At 43.7% G+C, this 24,172-nt stretch overlaps 1 protein-coding gene across 1 annotated transcript in view; it reads right to left on the reverse strand.

Annotated features, from left to right (window-relative positions):
* The window catches only part of setbp1 (SET binding protein 1), a 36,982-nt gene extending 16,392 nt beyond the window's left edge, over positions 1-20,590 (reverse strand). Inside the window, exons 1-2 of the mRNA XM_079689419.1 lie at positions 18,427-20,590; positions 12,052-12,638 (exon numbers count right to left, since the gene is read on the reverse strand). Of these exons, the coding sequence (XP_079545545.1) occupies positions 12,052-12,480 (429 nt within the window). The 5' untranslated portion in view covers positions 12,481-12,638; positions 18,427-20,590. The remainder of the gene's footprint in view (positions 1-12,051; positions 12,639-18,426) is intronic.
* Between the last annotated feature and the right edge of the window lie 3,582 nt (positions 20,591-24,172).

Genomic DNA, 24,172 nt, shown 5'->3' on the forward strand with positions numbered 1-24,172 from the left:
AATATGATCAACACTTAAATAAGACTTTATTTACACCTGGATTCAATTCACATGCTACCCAGAAGTAAATAAAATAAATCCAATGTGTTCCACCTTTATGAGCTTGATAAACACATCAATGATTATAATGACAACATATAATATATATTTTTGAGTATATTTAGATGCCAATACTTTTTGTTCTTTTCCTTGAGTAACCTTTTGAATGCAGGACTTTTATTCCTACACTCTGGTACTTCTACTTTTACTTAAGTACAATATCTGAGTACTTCTTCTACCTCTAGTTGTCACACACACACTCGCCTTGGCTTTGACATCACGCTGTCTCCCTCTGCCCCTGTGGCCTCGTGCACTGCCCCCCCCCTCCTTATCACATCCCTCCTTTTCTTCTTCTTTTCTCTTTTCTGTAGCTGACCATTCTCCCCCCTGTGGGAACTACCCCCCCCCCCCACCTCTCCAGCTTCATTCAGAGCGCCGCTTCACTGTGATCTGTGTTTCTGACAGCTCTCCACACACACACACACACACACACACACACACACACACACACACACACACACACACACACACACACACACACACACACACACACACACACACACACACACACACACACACACACACACACACACACACACACACACACACACACACACACACACACACACACACACACACACACACACACACACACACACACACACACACACACACACACACACACACACACACACACACACACACACACCTCCTCTGCAAACAAACACCATGAATACTAACACGGCTTTGTGTCCACAGCACTTAAAACGGGTTAGAAGGAGAGGGAGGGAGGGAGGTAGGGGGGGATTCAGAGAAAAAGGAGGGAAAAGCGATGGAGGAGAAAAGAGGCACTGTGTTGATCTTGTGGCCACTCTCACAGACCTCCCCCCCCCTGCCTCACTCCCTCCCTCCCTGCCACCCCCCTCCCTCATCCCTGTTTCTCGTTCTCTCGTTCTTCCCACCAGTTCTCCCGGGAATAAAGACTTCCATTCATGCGCCTGAGGAGACCCACAGCAGGGGAGAGAAAAGAGGGAGAAGGGGGAGGAAAGATGAGGGGGTGTAAAGGTGGGACAGTTTGTGGATCACTGGGATCAGGCCCACTGCCTAAAATTGTGTGTGTGTGTGTGTGTGTGCGGTTTTGTTTCACTCAGCGGGTTGTGTTTCACCTCAGCCAATGCTTCCCCATCTCAGATCGTGGTGCCAGCCTAAGCATCTTCTGGGAAAGTTGGCTGGGAAAGTTTGGGATTTGGGCTCCATTCACGTTTCCCCTCAGACTAATGCTGCAATTCCACAACTATGTGTTCAGCCTGCAGCTACAATTCAACAAAAAAAGGGCTTGATTATCCGAGCCGAAAACTGCCCTTTTTTCTGCACCTTTTTCTTTCCTACAGGCTGTTACGGACCCTTCCTGCTGGGCATCATCAAACATTCAATCTGTGATACATCTGTTCTTTAATCTAGCTGTCAGGCAGAGGCCAAATTTAAAGCACAGCAGTCGGTCTAAAGCAAAGTGTTCCCTCCTACGTCCACAGCAGTAATCCTTCAGATTGGAGTGCTACTAAAGATAGCAGCGAAACACCCAAGAGTCTCCTTGTGACAATCTCTTCAGACACGCTCAGACTTAGATGACTCAATCTGAACAAAAGCCTGTGATTGGCTGAACCGAAGCATGTTATTAGGGTGCAATTGGAGGTTTTCACTTGCTCAGTAATGACAGACACATTTACATGCTACACAAAGTATACATCTAATCCCCGCTATTAGCATTAATGGTACGGGAGCAGAAACATGTGGGTCCTGCTTATGAATAGCGCTAAGAACGGCATTAGGAGAGTTTTTTCATAGTGATTATTACAGTGATTATGTACTAATGGTTCCTTTCATGAAAGTAGCCGAACCTCCAGTGACAGCGTTTCGGTCTGCGCACATGTTCAGCACAAAGAAAATATACACAAGTGTACCGATTGGCCACACACACACACTGTCTCGTTTTCTATGGAAAAGCACAAAAACAAGTGTGATGCTTAATCAATGCATTGACTGAGGCAAGTAAATACACACACCTACATACACATGCACAACAGCCAGCACAAAACCAAAGGAACGTGTTGTTTACAGCGCTCTGTGCACCATATGACCCACATCGTACCACTTCTGTACAACAGGAAACAATTAACAGCCAATCAGCTGCTCTAAATCCTAAGGGATGGCTTCCTGTGTGGAATGATGGGTAATTCAAAACCGAAGCTCTGCTGAGATGAAACACTTCCTCTCTGGCAAACAGAAGTCTGTCACAGCGAAGCCTCGCTCACTGATTATTTATGCAAGAATAACGCACTCCAATGCATCATTGTCTAGTTACTGGGGCAACACACAACAAAATATTACCTATAAAAATGTAAACGTCAAAATTACTTGGTTTCTTTATAAAGGGGAGGTGAAGAAAACACACCGGATGTGCTGCTTAAACGAATCCATTAATCAATTTGAATTATACAAAATGAAATTGATAGAGCTTTAATAGACCGCAGTAATAAAAACCTGCTCCGTTTTAAGCTTTAAAAACTTGAAATGGTTGATGATTGATAACAAATCCCAATTAAATGACTGTTGTTTGGACAAAAAGGATTTTGAAGATGATTTGTCCTGTTTTGTGAAAACTTTTAGAGTGAATAATTGATTGATAATGAAAATAACTATTGTTTAAAGAACTACAACATCATGCCATGCTTACAAACGGCTAACAGACGGCCATGAAGCATGCCTCCTCAGTCTGCAGTTAAGTAACAATTTCTCTGAATCTAAAGTCCTCAGATGATCCCACCTTACGAGAGAGAGAGTTAGAGAGCCACTTTATGACATCCACTGTGACAGGGAGAATGGGCAAAGTGAGACACAATAGTCTTAACCAATCAGACTGCCCGCCTCCCCTCAGGCCCCCTCACACGAACAATAATGCCTTTGTATGAGGCTGCACTCCACTCACACGTTCACACACACAATATATATATATATATATATATATATATATATATATATATATATACACACACTCAGAGACCAAAGTGTAGCATCCTAGCCTTTCTCAGACAGTCATAACGAGAGGCAAGAGAAGCAGCACATCTAGGACTGCATGAGTGCCAACAAAACTATGCTATACTTAGACTGTGTGCATTTTTGCTAACAACCTGGCTGTGTGTGTGTGTGTGTGTGTGTGTATGTGTGTATGTGTGTATGTGTGTATGTGTGTGTGTGTGTGTGTGTGTGTGTGTGTGTGTGTGTTTCCTTCCAGGCCTGGGCACATGACTGCAGCTGCCCCCTCGCTCCCTTGTCTAAACCAGCACCCCTCCTTGTTGTAGGTGAGAGGTCACACGGAGTGGCATTCCTCTCGGTCTGAGAGCGAGCATTACGCTGAGCAGAGGGAGCAGAGAAAAGAGAGAGAGAGAGAGAGAGAGAGAGCAGGGCAGAAAGCACAAGGGGGCAAAAAAAACCAGCAGAGCAGGGCAGGTAAAAGATGAGGAGCGCAGGGCATTCGGGAGGGTGTACGTTTGTGTGTGCCTGTGAGCATATGTGTATGTGTGTGTGTTGAAATGGACCACTAAACAGAAGACCCTTGTGGCTCTTCTCTGCTTCATAAACACAGCTGTTTGTTTAGTCTGAGCTGCCCCAAGGGACAGACACACAGACAGAAGGACAGACAGACACATTTATATCATTTATTCATGTCCACATCCATACTTAGGAGACATTGAGCATAAATAAACAGCAGAACTACAGACGGATTATTTTACAAAGCCAAGACACGAGAAGCAGCAGAGAACTGGACACACACACACACACACACACACACACACACACACACACACACACACACACACACACACACACACACACACACACACACACACACACACACACACACACACACACACACACACACACACACACACACACACACACACACACACACACACACACACACACACACACACACACACACACACACACACACACAGCTTAGAGGCTTTTTAATGATTTGTATAATTACATGTTATTAAGTTGTTACAGTGAAAATGTTTATATTGTAGTGATGATTGCGTCTAGATTAAACAGCAGACAAAAATGTAAAAATGGTTTTAAAAAAAGTTAAGAAATTTCAAAATCTAAGAAATGACAGTGAAAGAAATTGGAAACTAAATATTTTTGTAAAAGTAGTGTTGGACATCACCTCTACACTTTCAACTTTCTTGCTTTCAGACACGCACACACCCCTTGACAGGCGCGTCACAGACAGCTGATGGGCCCATCAGATTTCACTGACAAACACACTTACACTTTAAGTGAGACACAGTGAAAGTCAATACTCTGTGCCTGCTTCTCCTTTCCTTTGACTCCAACATCCCCCTGCACCGAACATAACCCTCAATCCCTGCTGGACCTCCTCTCAAAACCACAGAATACACTCCTCCTCGCACACACACACAGACATGCTGGCACACACACACACACACACACACACACACACACACACACACACACACACACACACACAGACATGCTGGCACACACACACACACACACACAGACATGCTGGCACACACACACACATACACACTGGCTAACCACAGAGGCAGAGGCATGATGGAGCCACACTCACAAAGCGGCCACCAAGAACACATGATGCTGTGACTCAACATCATCCGTGACCACAGAGGACATCAAACATGGCCGCCCTCTAGATTATCCCACAGTTATGCGAGTCAAACGTGTCCACAAACTAAACTCATGCCTGGATATGTTTTTCATAGAGTCTACAATGTATTGATCTTGCCATGTCAAACCAACGACTGCTTGGATTTGGGAATTCCTTTCTTTTATTTATAGTTGGAGCATGACAACACAGAGTCAGTTGTTTATCATTTTAAGAGAGACCAATTCATTCATGTAAAAAAAGACTTTCAGCAGTAAAGCATCCTGAAAATGTTATTGTGATCCTTAGAGGCTAGAACTTAACTTTTTGGCAAAACGTAAAAAAATGCCTTGATGTTCCTTGGTGGCAGCCCCCTGGCTTAGCCATTGGCTTTCCTTTGAGTGCAAGTAGCTTCTTCAGATCTTCATTAAAATGTAACTTGAGCTAGACCAGCTATTATATTCTGCCTGCATCTGCCTGAAGAGGAATAGCAACCCACTGGGACAGGGGCACAATAGTGAATGAATAGGGCTTGACCTTTGGGACAGATTGAGAAGATGGGATGTGTGTGTCTGATTGAGAAATTAGCTACAGTTCCAACCAAATGGTCAGCACAAACACACACATAGAGACTAAATCCAGCCCTGAGGGTAAGAAAGCAAAGGCCAGACTCCAGTTGTCTCGACCCTGACCCGCACAAACAAACAATACAGCACGAACACACACACACACACACACACACACACACACACACACACACACACACACACACACACACACACACACACACACACACACACACACACACACACACACACACACACACACACACACACACACACACACACACACACACACACACACACACACACACACACACACACACACACACACACACACACACACACACACACACACACACACACACAACTGTGGAGTCCAGCTATCACCTCGGCATGTGAATGTCCGGCAGGGTCAAAGTTCATCTCTTCTTCTGCCAGTTCTTTGTGTGACCGTGTGTGTCTGGGTGTGTGTGTGCATGTATGTGTGCTCACTTTGAGTGACCTTGCAGAGTCATTCGTTGTGGATACACTGCAGCACCAGCACTACTGCTGCTGAGCTGATTAGGGAGCAATCTTGCTTAGTGTAATGTAATGTGTGTATATGTGTGTGTTTGGTGTGAGAAAGATGAACAGATTGTGTTTTGTCTAGATTTTCTTCAGGTTTGAGCAATACTTAAGAGAAGATCAGAGGTTAGATGCTATGAGGTGTGGTGGTCTGTGTGTGTGTGTGTGTGTGTGTGTGTGTGTGTGTGTGTGTGTGTGTGTGTGTGTGTGTGTGTGTGTGTGTGTGTGTGTGTGTGTGTGTGTGTGTGTGTCAGTGTGGATGTCGGTGTGTGTTTCAAGTGTGTATAGGGTGTGTATGGGGGTCAGACACAGATGGACAGCTGGTGTTTCAGCGGTGCTAAATCACTCACCCCTCCCATGCGTGCGTGCGTGCGTGCGTGCAAGCACACACACACACACACACACACACACACACACACACACACACACACACAGACACCATCCCCCATCAACCACAGGGAAACGCCCCTTAAAGCATTTCCAGCTCTTATTCTCAAAGACTGCACACTGAGGGAGCACACACACATGTACACACACACCAAAATAAAGCCTAGCTATTTTCCCTGCAATGACAGATATTCAAAAATCCCAAAATGACAGTTTGGTCAGGCTATATTAGAGGTGATATTTCATGTCCATACACTTTCATAAATCACGAAAGGATTCCTCTCTGTGGGTAGGCACAACGCCACACACACACACACAGCTATTTTATGAGCTCATCAAGTCCCTCAGGTCACCAACCGCCATCTCGGCCAGGGATAAAAAAGCACACATCAAAAGGCTAACCATTTCACACACACACACATATATATAGCAGTACATACTTGGCGTGGCAACTGTGGCAGCATTAATTTCCTTGTGAATGCACTTGACTAACACATAATAATCCCAAACACTGCTGGAAGACCACCAAGCATCAACACACACACAGCCAGGGGGACCACCAAGCAGAGGGGCTGTCAAGACAAGATAAGTGTGTGTCTAGCATCAGGGTCACACACACACACACTCTCACACACACACACACACACTCTCACACACACACACACACACACACACACACACACACACACACACACACACACACACACACACACACACACACACACACACACACACACACACACACACACACACACACACACACACACACACACACACACACACACACACACACACACACACACACACACACACACACACACACACACACACACACACACACACACACACACACACAGGCCTGGACTCCTGGAAAAGCTCTGGCTTATCTCTCCCCACAGATAGTGAAATGGATTAAGAGCCACATTTGGCACGTCCAGAGAACTGGACAGATAACCAGGAAAACACTCTCTCTAACTGCAATCACTGCTCAGCATGATTTGTGTGTGTGTGTGTTTCTTTATGAATGTGTGTATGAGTGTGTGAGAGAAAGAGAGTGCATGCGTTTTAGCTTGCGTTTGTTCCCCCACGTGTAGCTATTGGATCAATAACTGTGTCTATGTGTGTGCGTGTGGGCATGTGTGTCTGGAGGAGTGATGCAGTGGTTGACCCAGTACCCAATCCGTTAGAACACAAACATTCATCTTCCAAACACACACAGCGTGCCCAGACAAAGAGCAGTGTGTGAGGGGACATTCAGCATGTGTGTGATGTCAGCTGGAGACAGAGAAGGGGAGCCCATCATATCCCGTTTATGTGTGTGTGGGTCTGTCCCCTGACACGGGCGCCTGCTCATTGACCTCCCAGTTATAGATGCCTGCTATGAAGATGATAGGTGGGTGCAATTCCCTTCAAGACTGGGAAATTACAACTTTTTCCTCTTCTCCTTAGTATGGCTGTGTCACTACCTGGGTCACTTACTCCTACATAGTTGATACGGAGTAGTTTACTCTATAGTGAGCAGAAAATTCAGATTTTGGACATTTAAGTATTGCTGACAAATGTAAATTAATTGTGGGATTGTCCACACCATGGAGACTACTGTTTTCCTTCTATTGTGGAAAATGTGAAAGCACTATATCCTGTGTATACACATTTACATAACAGCTGTGTGATATGTAAGATCAAAACAGAAAGAAAAAAAAGACTGATGCACATTTCTTTCTACTTCCTTTGTATTGCAATGTCATAAGAACCATGTCCCAAAGCGGCAACAGAGCTATGTGTTCCGACTCTTGAAAGTGGGAACAAAGCTGGAGCAAACCATAAAAGGTGTACGGAGTATAAAAAAAAGCTTTGTGATATTTCATATAGACTATATTGAATGATCAGAAAACATGCTATTTAGTGATATATATCGTTGACAAAGTTAAGAAATGACCTGTATCGAGGTGGAAGTATGTAATATAGCAGGGGGTTAGGTCAAGTGCAATACTTAGTAAATAATGAGTTATTTAATTTGTTTTATAGTCTACAATTATTCTTACATGGACCATTTATGCCTTGTATCTGCTGTTGAATAAGTCAGTTGCAAATTTGAATTCAGTAACCCCTATTTGCATTAAAGTGGACCTATCATGCTATATTTGAATAATATAGTGTAGGACCATACCTATATAAGGCATATTTATACTTTTTATTTTTCAAAATACCAAACAGATCATGCATTTTAGCCATTCCTCATTTCGCTCAATTGAACACTGTCTTTGCATGGGCTGATTCTGTGAGAACAGCACCATCTACAGGCCTGGCATATGTACTACAGCGTCTCCAGCGCTTTCAAACGGCAATGTCCGTGTCTGTCTCCTCCTGATTGGTGGAGTTGGCCCAATAGCCGCAGCGCCACTTCTGTGACGTCATAGAAGTGTTCAAATCTGGATCCGTCTGTATCAGATCCGTTGCAGCCCCCTTTTTAAGAGATTTGGGTATGGAGGAAAATAGAGAGGGTTGTGTTTTCTGACACTTGGTGAGTTCCCTGGAACACCAGGGACACATGTTCATGTATAAAAGACGTACAAAAGTGCATTTTGCATGATAGGTCACCTTTCAATAACAAAGATAAGATTAAAAAATTAGTCGTCAATCTGCTGGACTTCCTATAAACCCCTCACACTGTAGAGTATAACAGTTCTTTAAACATACTGTTGACATTTGAAAATATACAATAATGCCACAATTGATGAATGTGTATTCTTATACCCTATTTTAAACATTTACTCAAACTGTACTTTAATGGATTACTAGGCACACTAAGGCTAGTCTATCCAGGCTTAGGGAGGATGATATGATGTCAAAACGGTAAGAACGTACAAAAGTGCATTTTGCATGATAGGTCACCTTTAAGTGTTTCGTCAAGTTTCTGCATGGGTCCTGTTCCTATGTGAAGTTGGAACATGCCAGTTCCCACAAGTGAGTAACAGAAAGTTTAACGGAGAGAGGTTTTGACAACAGATTCTACAAGAGAGAGACTGGATAAATAGCGCTTTTTTAAAGTCTTTATTTGCACCATTTTACATGTTTACCTACTTATGTGTCTGTCCCTCTCCCCCCTTCTATGTCCATTAGAGTCAAATCTCCCTCTTAATGGGCATCTATTGTATCCTACCTCTCCTCCTTTTCTATTCACCACACTACCACACGCACACACACACACACTCCCTCTGAGGGGGCCCCTTAACCAGGCTCTCCATATGCCTGACCCCCACCTCCTTTCTCCCCCTCCTCTCTCCACAACCCCCTTCTCCTCTCTCCATCTCCTGCTCGCACTCTGGCTTCTGCTCTGCTGCTGCCGCTGCTGCTGCCCCACGCTGCCATCTGCTACAAGACAACAGAGGGTGAAAGAGGGAAGAAGATGGAGAGAAAAGAGTGGTGAAAAAGAGTGAGTGAAAAGAGGAAGACATGAGGGAAGCAAAGACTGAGGAGAAAGCGAAGAAAGAGGGACAGATAAAAGAGGAAGAGGGAAAGAGAAGAAGTGGACACAATACAGCAGAGAGGCTGTCCATCTGCTCCCCCTCTCGCCTCCCCTCCCCTCCTGACACACAGCCTCACACACACCACAAAGAGAGTATTTAACACACACACACACACACACACACACACACACACACACACACACACACACACACACACACACACACACACACACACACACACACACACACACACACACACACACACACACACACACACACACACACACACACACACACACACACACACACACACACACACACACACACACACACACACACACACACACACACACACACACACGGGGAGAAGCAGAAAGCAGCCCAGCCTCTCTCCTTAACCCGTTCCTCTCCACTGAGCCTGCCTGTATTACACCCTTGGGGTGGCAGGTGATGGGTGGTTGGAGGGAAAAGGATGTCGGGGGGGAGCAGGGGGTAGAGGGAAGGGGGATGGGGGTGTGTGATTGAGGGACAGAGTGTAGGGTATGAAGGGTTGAAACTGATCTGAATCAACACCAACACATCCTTCACTACTCCCCCTCCCCTCACCAAATCTCAATAGGGACCAGCTTGCTATCCCTGTCACTATGACAACCTCTGTCAATCATACTGTAGCAGAGGGTTTCCAAATGGGGACCAATGGTGCCGGATTAGTAATGGCTGCCTAAATATCAGAGAGCAATGTTCTGCCTCTGAACATGATCGTGGTAAACAAGGCTTTTCATACACTATTTACAGAAACTCCACAGCAGGTCAGACATACTCATAGCCATTTTTCTTTGAAGATAAAACACACATCCAACAGACAACTAGCTGAAATTGTGGCTTTGGATGACGTTGAAATCTGCCGCTAAATGACAAAGCAACACCCACATGCTTTCTTTCCAATTTGTTTGAATTTCAAAAATGATTCACCACTCAAACGTTGAGGTATCAGATCGTGTAGGGGATTTCAACCAATTCCCCTCTTGTTTGAGAAACACAACATTCATACATGTATAGCAGCCGTTATTACCTGTATGTCTTATGAAGCAAAGTTTATCCGAGCCCCTTGTCACCAATTGCAAATGTCTACTGGTTTATACCGGTTTAATCAAAAGCATGCTTTATTTGAAAATCTGTTAGAATTCTGGATAACCAAAACTACCAACTAATATATATTCATAAGAATACATTATTAAGGGAGAATGCTTTTTTATGTCTCTCTTGTTAATTATCTTGTGACAGATGAAGATTTATCTTTCAGCTCCTTTTTTGGAAGCAGTAATATAGCGAAAGATGTGTACAAATGTATCAGCTGGTTTTATGACATTACAGGTAGCCTAATTGAGAGGATTATCAGCATGAACCCTCTAATTGGCTGACTGATGTATGCCCTTTGATTGACAGATTTTGAAGCCCTGATATCTTTGAGACAATTTGCCGTGTAAGAGGGGTGTTTTTATATGAGCCATTAGACATGTCCACATTTCCCTCATTGAAAGATCTCTCATGGGGCTGACTGGTCAATGTTTTGGGGTTGCGTCAGACCCCTCTTTAACACTGACAGTAGAGATATACCTGACAATGCAGTTACCTTGTGAGCCTCTTATTGATCTAAAACCACAAGACTGAAGCACAACGGAACAAAACGCAGCCCTGCATCATGTTGACAACATGACGCCTTCGCTCCTGCTGTGCCTGTCGGGCTCAGTGACATGGAGATGGCTGTCAGGTTTGGACACACACACCACTGTGTAGGTCAACACACACTACAAACACTAGATTCCCCAAAGGGCCTGTACGTACACAGTGTCACACACACAGAAACACCAGTGCAGTGTGTAAAGGGTGTGATGGAGGAGGGGGAAGAAGGGGCGTGACCCACAAGAGCTGATTTCATTAAAGCAGAGGAGGGAAGAGGAGAGAAGAGGAGACAGGAAAGGTCTCGGTGTATATGACCACAAATGGAGAGAGCAGACACCAGCTGTCACCTGCTTATGTCAGCTCTATTCTCAGCTCCTATGTGAGTGGGAGTGTGTGTGTGTGTCGTGTGCTAGTGTGTGTGTCACTGTGATCTCTGCTAGCCATGACTGGTTTCAATTACGCAGCAAACTTTGACCCTGTGTAACCAAGCAGGGAAACGAGCTACTGGGGGAGAGAGGTACAGAAAGAGGTGGAGTGTACGAGTGGAAAAGCGGTCAGTTTGAAGATGTTGAGATAAAAAGACAGGTTTTTGACTCAGTACAACACACCTACTTAGACCCGAAACAAGGCAGCGATTCCAGGGATATCGACTTACCCTTTTTCTGGGCGGTCCTCTCTCGTCGTCTTTCTGGCCCCGCCCTGCCCCGCTTCCTGTCCGTCCCTGCCGCCCCCCTTTGCCCTCTCCAACCGGAGGTCTGATGGTCATCCTGATCTCCGGTGGGCAAATGTAGTTTTCAAGGTTCTTGGGGGGCTTCTTGGTGCGCTTTGTGGTCTGAATCTTCAGCTTTAGACTTCCTTCCTGGAAACTTGCTTCCTTGATGGAGAACTCCTGCTCCTCCAGAAGCGCCTCCACCTGCTCCTCTAGCCCCTCCCCTTCGCTGATGGCACCATTAATCACATCATCACCACGCGCCAAACCGATGCCCCCTGCTCCTTCCCGAGCCGCTTCATTGGGCCCCACCCTGCCTCCCTGTAACTCCGCCTCTTTGGGTCGGGCCGAGCCAACCAGATCCCTTGGCTCCATCCACGCTCCCGCCAGAGCCAGGTCAGGATGGGGGAAACTGTGGCAGCCAGCCAATAGGAAGATAAGAACAGTAGTCTGTCGGGCTGGTGAGTTGTTGTCAATCAGCTACTGGGGTTGGGTTGGGTGTCCCACAGGAACACGGCAAAGCCAGGGACAGTCTGCGGAGAGAGCAGGTGAAGGATATGATTAGGGAAATAATTAAAGCAGAGTCCTGTTATCAGCATTGCTTACATTCCAGTGTTAACTCTCAGCACAGGCCTGTCTGCTGTCATCAGCATCATTAGTTGCCTGTCTTGTATGAAGACAAACTCACAGGCTCATCACTGTGGGGGCATGCTGCAGCACTCTCATTTGCATTTTGTACCTTGCATAAACACACTCACTTTTGACACCCACCAACACTTGCCTTCCTCTCTCCCTACTCTCTTCTTTACTCACTCTTTGCTAATCTTCTCTACCTCCCTTTCATCCTATCCCCCACCACGACAGATCTGAGAGCCGTGCAGAAACCAGAGTGATCAGTGCAAAATAAGACATTCCTCTTCTCTGCTCTAAAACCAGGGTGAAGTTAGCCTGAGGACACAAGAAAGAAAAAATGAAAGAAGCTGACTTCTGTTTTTTTTTTTTTTTTCTCGTTTTCACCAGAGCAGGGAAGGAGGGGGGAAATCACACATGGGGAGAAGTGAAGGCAGCAGAGAAAGACGGAGGGAAGGAATCTAAATTCTTTCCCCAGATGTGGTTTACGAGCTGGTCTGGAAAAACCAGCGTCTGAGCTGTTTTACACCCGCATGCAATGGCATTGATACACATGCATGAAACCCTCCATACACTCCATGCACATTGGTACACATAAGAAATGATAGTGTGCACTTATTCACCGCTGCTGCTGCTGTTTATTTCCAGAGAAAACGTTGTGGTAGCCATTTCTCACAGGATTCAGGTTTTCCTTTTTAGATCATTGCACATGCTGGGCGCAGATATATATTACATACTTACATCAACACACATATGCACTTACACGCAAGCATATAAACAGAAAGCAACCAAAACAAACACTGAACTACACTTCTCTCACTACAGCTCCAGGGAATCCCATCAGTCAATATGACATGAGGCATGACTGAGCTGGAAGTGGGGAATGCTGTCTCACACACTGAGCTTAAACTGACACCATTTACACTGATGTGAACCCAGACTAGACCACCACCTGCGGATATGATTGAAGTAAAAGCTTACTGTTTACTGCAGACTTACACTGACCCAAGAGCAAAAAAGACTTACAGCATACTGAGAATAACCCACCTCCAGCATTGTGCTAATACACTCTCTGACATTCTGAATGTGTGTGTTTTCTCTGTGTGAACTCCTGTACCAGCCCATGCTACTGTACTAACAGCTGATCCCCATCATAATACCCAACAGGCCTTACAGCACATGCTCACAGTCCATCAATCCAGCTATATCCGCTTATCCTTTTAGTGGGTCCCAGCTGACATTGGGCAAGAGGTGGGCTACAGGACAGGTCGCCAGACAATCACAGGGCACACATGGGCAATTTAGAGTCGCCAATTAACCTAAGCGGCATGTGGGAGGAAACCAGAGCACCCAGAGAGAACCAATGCATCAGATGGCGAAAGTGCCTAACACTGTACTACTTTGCCGCTTCCTGCTTACAGTGTGATCGAATAATCTTAATCCACAAAGGTATTTCAGTTTAATACTGCGTGAATGTTTCCAGCTCCTGAGGACAAAGTCAATAGTCGATAATTTTTATTTTGCTAGATTAAATGAAAATGTTAGTTTTCTCTCTTTAGCCCTTAAGTTTGCCAATGTGAAACCACAGTCTCAAAACTGACTCATATGGGTTATGGATGCATGTTGTGGTGGACCCATGGTGGTTGAGTATGGCAAAGACCCAGAGGACCATTACAGTGGTTGTGGATGTTAAAGCTTATGAACTCTTAATTGCCTATAATACACGGCCAACTTTATATTGTGCCAGTCATTTTCCAAAGCAAATTACTTTTCAGATTGCTTTCCAACCTTACTGTAGTTGGATTTTCATTTATTAAGTGCAATATGAAAAGGAACTTGAGTCTTTAGTCTGTTTTATTTGAATGTTATATTCATTTCACAAAGTAATATATTTCTGAGGAGCGACTGTTCTGAAATTGCTTCCTTGTTTTCCTTTGGAAAATCCAACCTATCTAATGCAAGAAACTATAAAAACACTGTAATTATTTCTACACTGTTGTTTTTATTTTAAGTGCAATGCTTTTTGGCAGTACATAATCACCCCCCTTACTTTAACTATCCCATCAAATTGAAGTCTTCAAAAAAGATCTTGCTCATCTATAACCAATGGTCAACAAGGGTTACATACATCAGTAACACTGGCGCACATATTAGGAAGCTAAATGTTCAGTTTGATGGATTACTCAGGAAATTCTGCAAGATTATTTTCACACCCCATTAAAAACCAATGGAAACCACTAGTTCGAAAATCTGTCAAGAAAGCATGGCATGTTGAAAATGGTGAGCAGTTATGTACAGTAAAAGTGATTTGCATTTAATGGGCTAACACATGCAAAACCACCACTGTGGTCCCTCTGTAACCTTTGAGTATTCAAAGTTTTACAGGGATGAGTCCAGGCTCAGTCCAACCTGATCGTACAGCGCCCACATGACCATCTTTGGTCCTCCAAGAACTTCCCAGTCCCTAATGTCAGCTTGGTGACTCGCCCTCATGGCATGTGTGAAAGCCACCCTGTCTGTCATGTGACTTTGGACAATGACAGGAAAAAGAGGCAGCTGCCAACATCACACATGCAAATGGTCACACACACATGCAAACATAAACTATCCACTCAGGGTGCTGCTCTTAAGACTCCCCTCACATCTATGGCCCAGTATGACAACAAAGTGGTGTCATACATTAGTACAATCTTCATTCTGGGCTATTACTGTGTAAACCACTTAGCTGGGTCATGACTATTCCTCCTCCCTCACAGCTCGCTGCCCAAAGCTGTGTTAGTGCTCAGTTACTGGCAGACGGGCTGAGAGTTTAAGTAAGTCTGACCCCTCCTCGGGCCTCCCTTGCCTAGCCTGAGCCTCACTGTCTCTTCTCATTCTCTCTCTCTCCTACACACACAAACACACACACATACACACCTCGACTAGCCTCAGACAGCAGGGTGATTGTGAGAGACCAGACTCACTGCATAAATAGCTTTATTATGTTCTCAAAACTAACAGCGCTAACCAGCTTCCCTCTCAAATAGCATAAGGTCATTGGCTGTGCTGGATGCAAGAGGCTTTGAATGAGACACTCCTCCAACATTTTGCTGTGTCCTTTGAAAACAATTACGATAAAGCGTCCATAATGGAATACAGACGGACAGAACAGAGAGGGAATGATACAGACAGACATAACAGAGGTAGACAGAGTCTGAGTGAGAAACACTGAGAGAGGGAGAGTGAGAGAGATGGCAGCAGAAACACAACCTTTTAAGGCTGCATACCCAGCAGCCCAGTGCCTGAGGTAGACTCACAAATAGCTCGTACACACATGCAGACAGATGCTCACACACTAACATGCTCACACATTTAAACATCCACAAGCACACCAAACGCCCGTGTGATTGCACAAGGTGAAGAGCCCTTTTTTCTCTTTCTCTTTGATGTGAGAGTGTAGTACAGGCTTGGCCATCCCTGGCTGTAGATGAGTATCTCAGAGGGATGATGAACATTGTCTGTCTGCCATTTTAATTTTCCATTTATCTCCTTTTTCTCTTTTTATTTCAGCCCTCTAGTGAAGGGGCAATCACATAAACCAATGTTTCTAGAAGGATCCAATCCTTGGTTGGAGAGAAATCAAAAGGAATGGCCCTGGCCTTCCAATACTTACAAATCCAGTGGGCACAAGCATGAATTTTCAAACTGGAGGTCTATTAGTCCTCTGCCTCAGAGCACAGAGAGGTGCTGGAATGACATGTTTTTACCTGTCCACATCAAAGAGCATACTCTGTTTTTTAAGTGAACATTACATACTTCTATTTGGATTTGAAATGCAGAATAAAGTGTTCTCTCCACAGCTCAGCGAGGATGACACGTGTGCAGCTGTAGGGCAGCGAGAAGGACAATCATAAAGTACCATGTGCGGGACAGCTATAATAGAAAATGATGGCCTTGCGGTCCCACATGCACAGACTTCTCTGGATGAGCCATATGCCAGGTAGCACTAAAACCATCCTCACCTAACTACCCCGCAGAAGCAGATGAATGTTAAACCATTTTAACTGCAGCAGAAGCCACAAAATGGCTGTCAGCAAAACACCTCCCCTTCTCCCCAACTGTCTTCCTCCTTCCCCTCACCTCACCCCCTCCCCAAACCTCTGTTCTCTCCCCTCTCCTCCGTGCTACCTCTTTCCTTTACCCTCCACCTCCTACCCCTCCCTCCCTCCCTTTTTCTGTGAGCTCTGCCAAAAGGTGCTCCAGTGCTGATATTCTGTAAAGAGAGCCTGCCAACAGTTAGATTTGTCCTTGGAACACGTTCACATTCCCTCCACCCTCTCTCTGTGATCCTACTCCGACCAGAGGTATCCAGCTCAGAAGGGGGATACACCTAATCGATTTCTCATGCTTTAATTTAAAGGTGGCACGGGCATCTCATTACCTGATAATGTTTCATACTTTTAAACCACAAGAACGCAGCCAGAGTTTCACCTACGGCAAACCTGTTAACAAGACAAGATCGATGGTTCCCTCCAAGTCTGAATAACCTCTATTATCCATCCCTCAACCCCATTTCTCTCCATCTAGTCACGCACTTCTCTTACAATTGCCTCTCCTCTCATGCCCTTGTACTACTCCTTCATCCACTGCTCCTTTCCACACATTCACTCCCATATATCCTAGAGACATGACCATTTTCCCACACTTAACCTGACTTATCCAGAGCTGGTCTATTTATCTTCTGCTGCTGTGGTTGAGACGGAGGTTTCTGGGAGCTGCTGATAACAGTAGTGGACTGTCATTCGCTTTCACCCCTCACCTGTCTCCACAAAGCCAAAGCATTGCCATCACTTTTGGCCATGCCATTTCTGACCCCTACGAGAAAGTGATCAGCTCTTGATTAAATGTAACCAGAAAAGAGTAGCGCTGGCTTCAACCAAGCAATCGAAATGCAATGTTGTTTGTGTGATGGCATCTCAAGCTGGATTTAGTGCTACTAATGGAAAACAAACACAAGGTGAGGAATGAGTGTGCTTCAGTTTGCTACTTCCACAGCACTTGACATCAATCATGTGACATTTGTCTCCAGCTTCTACAACCCCACAAGCAACAAAAACAACATCCACACTGCAAATATTTCAGAAATGCCTTAAGAAACAGTTAAATGGTACATAGCAAAGACTGGAGGAGCATGCTGCATGTCAAAGACTGTGATGCTATGTGATGGATCATCAATGTCAGTGAAGATGCAGAGGGACTACCTCAGTAGAACAACATGTGAACTAAGAGTGTGCACAGCAGTGTTTGAGCTGCTCCTTCATCAGCCTGTAGTGGACACTTCACCACATTGACCTAATTAGCTGTGTTATCTCACTGTCACCTAATTACAAAGGTATTTCACAGTAATAATGATGGAGACTGAGTGGTACAGCATGGTTTGGGGTGGTCTGTGTCTACATGCGTGAGTGCACGCGTGCATGTGTTTAGTCGGAATTTGTTGGCATGTGACTGCAAGAAATGCAATGTCAATTAAAGAATAAAAATGGCAAAGACACTTAACATTACAACTACATAGGTTTAAGTAGCATGTAAACGGCAGGTATATAGAGGAGCACACACATCAGATTACTTACATTCATACAAACATTAACACATGTATAGGAAAGGTGTATTCAGGTGTGGAATGTGGCCAGTCAGCCGGGGACTACTTACCCATTTCTAATGTTGTCACACACTCGACTCTATCGTGTAAATATTTTATCAAGATAATTTACAATCCATTTAGACACATTTTACACAAGCGACGGATGGGATGACAGCCTCCCGGGGAGCTGTCAAACGGTGCCAGAATATAGGTTTTTTGACAGAAAACCCCGAGGAAAATGGCGTCAACGGTGCTTGGAAAAGGGGAAAAAAAGCGAAAATAGGATTTGCAGCCGATCTGATGACAGGAGCAAGGTAGGCACAGGAGGGGGGGAAATCCAAGCGGAAACTTGGCGCTTATGTCCAATTCCTGACAGAAATAAGATCTTTCTGAGGCGGATAGACGCGTGTGTTGGGCAGCGGTGCAGAGACACGCTCCGGGCCGTGCAGGATCGCCGGTCACTCGGGGAGCTGCACAGAGATCCCTCGCAAATCCGCTACTCGGTCGGTAGGGGAGGAGGGGGGCGAGCAGGACTATTACTGCAGTCAAAACAAGCCCGCATCCGACTACAAGCCCAAATCCAGCGGGAAAATGTCAGCCACAAGACCGCGTAATCAGCCGCTAGTACCAGAGACTGAGGCGCCGAGGCGGTAGTTGAACTCGCTTTCCCTCGCCGGTTGCATCGGATCAGGGTTTTCTGTCTCTCCCTCTCTCTGCTTTTCCGATCGGCGAATGTCAGGTCCCGGAGCCTGGTGTCTGGTAATGATCTCACCCAGCAGACTGAAAGCTCTCCGACCGAGCAGAGCAGAGCAGGGGAGAGGAGGAGCGACACCGCCTCCACCTGGCAGCACACGCGCGTTTCCCAATTCCCTCTACAACCTTCCCCTGATTCCCATGGCCTTTTCCTGTGGGACTGTAGTGCACAGGGTGAACGCTGCTGAAGATCTGCTGTTCTTACTGTCACTGTTGTATGGACACAGGGATGGTTTGCACCTATTTCAACAGGTTAAGATGAATGCCTAAATGTTTAATTGTGACTCTGAAATCTTTATTTTAACATTAATTGGCTTTATCTAAGTGCAACTATATGAAATATTTGTCCAAAGGTTGTAGGAAACAACAAAAACGACTTTCAGTCTGGTTAACGCCAGTCTCTAAGCCATGTTACTTCAACATTGATCAGATATGTCAGATAACTGTATTTGAACATCCATATTCCTGTAAAATCCTAGACATCCAGAAATATCTTATTAAATTGTAACTGTTTTAATTTTTGTTGTAAGGGCCTCACTTAACATCAGATACAAGCTTCTATTACAAAAGTGTTCTGGCCTAGATAGCAGCACCAAATACAAAATACAAAATACAACAACTTACAAAAACCTACACAAAATGCAATGGTTTATGAAGAGAGACACAGTAGAATAGCATGCCTAACATACATGAGCGACATCCCAAAACAGATGAACAGATAAACCCAGGGCCGCCCCTGGCCACATTGGGGCCCCAAGCGACATTGTGAGATGAGGCCTTTTATACAGTGAGGTAAATGGTAAAAGTGCATGTATGTCGTTCAGTATGCGTTTACAGGTGAATACGTCTGCATTAGCTGCCAAATACTAGCCTCAAAAAGATTAAAATATAATTAATGCAAATAAACTACTTCTACTAATAATCATAATCAATTCAATCATATAAATACTATATTCTTTTATTATAATATAGTTGTAATATAGTCAAGACAAAACATGCTTATGACATGCTCAAAAACGGATAGTTCTTAAATCTCTATTCAAATATAGTTCCCTCTGTCAGCAATGGATCAACAACTACACACACATTTCTATCAGTATTTCTCTTTGTTGTGGTTGACATGATGATGACTGTTAAGAGTTAAGGGGAGAGGCTGAGCATCAACATGAAATGTGCAAATTGACATAAAAATGAATAAAAGGGGAAAAAATGCTCCATGTTTTTTAGGCTGTAAACTTTAACTGTTATGTAAGCCAACTAGACAGACAGTTTATCACTCTTCCTCCTGTACATTAGAGGATAAAAGGCATAACATACTTGAATGAATGGTAAATAAAGAATGCTGGAAATAACTGCATCTCCATTGGCCGAGACTGCCTTCTTCATGTCGTGAATTGCAGCTGATGTTTTAATATGGCAATTGGTAATTTGACTTATACAACATTCGCAGGTTGTACATTTGACTCATACAATAACCCACCTTCGAGTGATGCTCTAGTTTCTTCATGTTTTTTTTTTTTTTCCCCTCTTGCTTGCGCCGGACTGAAACTGTCTTTTCACCGACATCTCTTCACCTGCACTAGTGGCCGTATCAAAGCCGTGATTGGTCAGATGTCGATTCATTGCAACGGTGTCGGGTTACAGACGTGCTCCCCTTGTCACCTCTCAGTCTCACTCTCGCGGGGGGTGCGCGGAGAACTGAGCGGAGAACTGCGCCCTGCAGCTGAGGCCCTCTGGGCGGGGCCCCATGCAGCCTGCGTGATTGGCCTGTAGGGAGGGGCGGCCCTGGTTAAACCCCACGGCCCCGCGGGCGGGGGCAAAACGCAACATCTTGCAAGAAACAGCGTTTGAGGGCTTCTTAACATTTAATAAACTATGAATGTGTCATATCCACTTAACGGGAAGAAATTCTACAGTAATTAGTGTCATCACTGAGCGATCAGAACTCGCGGCGAAACGACAACAAACAACAACAACAACAATAACATTTGCTTTACGGAACCAAATCGGAAAATAAGTCTTACCGTTGCTGTGTTCTGATCAAAAGTTGTGTTCAATGGTATTAAACCGATAAAAACGCTGCTGAAGGTTAATCCATAAATGAATCTAATGTGTCTGTGTCACTTCGAAATGATTGATGATAATCCATTGTTCCATTTTATGCCAATAACGGAGAGCTGCTAACGAAATCTACTAGAGTATGACAGCTTCCGGTTCCGGGGCATTCTGGCTATGCATCACTAATTCACCAATGGGTAATGTTTGGATGGATTTTAGGAACTTCCCCTCGATTCTATTGGCTACAACGGTTAAAAAGAGGTGTCAATCATCAAAATCGACCGAGGGGGACCAGAGATATGGAAAATGCACCCAAATGACCCCAGAAGTGTTTTTGTTTTTTTCTAAATCTCTCTAAAAAGGTAAAATGTCACTTGTTTTGCATCAATCTTAATACAGGGTCCTTACTATATGTTATAGTGTGGATTCCTAAAGCACTTAGTCTCCAATCCTATCATTCAAGGGTGATTTTCACTATAAGTAATGTTTATTTTTTGGACGGACACTATAATTTAAATTGTTTTACTATGTTCAATCTGAATTTACTTTAAAATAAAAAAAATTCTATATTGATTCTGACTTTTCTACATCCAACTCACAGGTTTATCATTGCTTTGAGAAAAAAGATAATTATTTTACCCCTTTTAAAAGTGAAGATATAGTCATCCCAAGGTAAGGGAGGGGTGTTATGATTTATGTTAAGAAAAGCCTGCAAAGTAAACATCGAATTATCCTGTGATACCACTGAATGTGTGAGAATAACTATCTCACTATCTCAGGAAATGTGTTTTAATGTAATTGTTGTATATCGACCACCTAGAGCAAAGAGTGTTTTTTATGATCATTTAATTAGTATTCTCAAACAGTGTAATGGTAAAGAAACAATCTTAATGGGTGATTTTAATAACTGGTTAGACAAAAAAGGCAGGAAGAAATTAAAGGATATTAGTGATAGATTTCAAATGAGTCAATTCATTAAAAATGCAACAAGAATTACTAAATCATCACAAACATTGTTGGATTTAATTTTAACGAACAAAGAAGATCGCGTCTCAAAAACATACAATCTGTTAAGAACTTAGATACACAAGGAAGAAAGGACTCAAATGCACAACCCGGGAGCCAGAGATAAAGTATAAGTAATATACTTTATTTGCCAAAAGGATATACAAAAAGAAAAAAACACTCTTTGAGAGGTGACAAAAAATAAAGAGCTTCAACAAAAAACGTTCACAACGTGAGGAACAAAACTTACAAAAAGTTTTCAGGAGCATGAATCAAGGTAAGTGTCAAGAGAAACAAATACTGACGAGCAGAGTTCTTACATGAGGACAGTTCAAGACGAACTGACACTGAACACTGGGAGACTGGGGAATTTAAACACTCAACAACGAGACACAGGTGAAACAATCAGGGGCGGGGCTGACGCTGATGAAGGCAGGAGAACACATAAGGAAGGGGAGTCAATGGACCTGAAATGAGACGTGACAAAATCAAAACAGGAAGTGAAAAACAATACAAAATAAACAACATGAAACATGACTGACTTAACAATTCTGGCGGTGCACAACACAATCTTGTTACTGGCATGTCCGATCTTAACCTTACTCTAGTTGCCAGGAAGCTATCCAAGCTGCGTTACGAAAATCACAATATAACAAAGGGTAAAAAATATATCTCGTACATCCCAAAGCGGGACATGGGAATTCTTGAGAATGAAATAACGCAAACTGACTGGTTTGATTTGACATATGGTGAAAATTGTGAGAGGGCCTGTGATAATTTGAAACATACCTTAAAACAAACCGTAGCTAAATATACAAAAACAATGCCTCAAAAGGGTATTGGCAAACAACTGTTACCATGGTTTAACACTGCTCTATGGGAATTAATGAAAAAAAGGGATATAGCTCTAAAGAAATCTTTAAAATCGGGACTAGAAACAGATCGCTTAATATACAAAAGTCTTAGAAATAAATGTACAGTTCAATTAAGAGAGTCAAGGGCAAATTACTTTTTAGATACTATTCGACAGGCAAAGGGGAATTTTCAAAAACGATGGAAAACCATTGAAAAACTTATTGGAAAAGATCACTCAAAAAATTATAATACAGAGCTTATGATAAACGGAACCCTACAACAGGATAGCCTAGCCGTGGCCAACCATTTTAATACTTTCTTTATTGAGTCTGTTTCAGAATTGGCCCACAGTTTCAATTGAACAGAACCGCTTCTTGCATTAGCTGACGATACAAAAGTGCTCAAACTCAAATGTACAAATGAGACTAAAGTGAATAAAAATAATTTCCACCTTATCAAATTCTAAGGATAAAGATCACTGGGGACTAGACACAGTATTTATAAAAAAAACATAAAAAGGACTTAGCTAGCTCCATCACCTATATTACAAATCAATCATTAAAATATAATAATTCCAACAGCTCTTAAAACTGCTATTGTAACACCAATTTTTAAATGTGGCGACAAGAAAGTAGTAGGCAACTATAGACCCATCAGCATTCTATCTGTTGTGTCCAAAGTAGTTGAAAAAGTAGTCACGGAACAGCTGGTGTCACGCCTAAGCTATAACAACCTACTCCATCCTATGCAATTTGATTTTAGGACCAATTATTCTACTGAGACTGCATGCTGCTATTTAGTGGAAGGAATCAAGGCTAAGTTAGACAAAGGAGGGATAGTTGGAGCAGTGTTCCTTGACCTGCGAAAAGCATTTGACATACCAAACTTTTATCAAAACTCAACAATTTCAACCTGTCAGTTAGCACAATACAATGGGTCAGGTCTTTACTTATTTATTTAGCTGGTCGTTCTCAATGTGTCCGTATAAATGATAAACTGTCAGAAACTAAGCCATGCTCAATCGGAGTGCCACAAGGCTCAATTATTGGACCACTGTTGTTCAGCATATATATGAATGATCTCCCATTTGTTTGTGAGGATGTGGACGTCCAGATGTATGCTGACGACACGGTGGTTTACACT

Source organism: Notothenia rossii (genome assembly GCF_949606895.1).
Source record: "Notothenia rossii genome assembly, chromosome: 6".
NCBI lineage: Eukaryota > Metazoa > Chordata > Actinopteri > Perciformes > Nototheniidae > Notothenia > Notothenia rossii.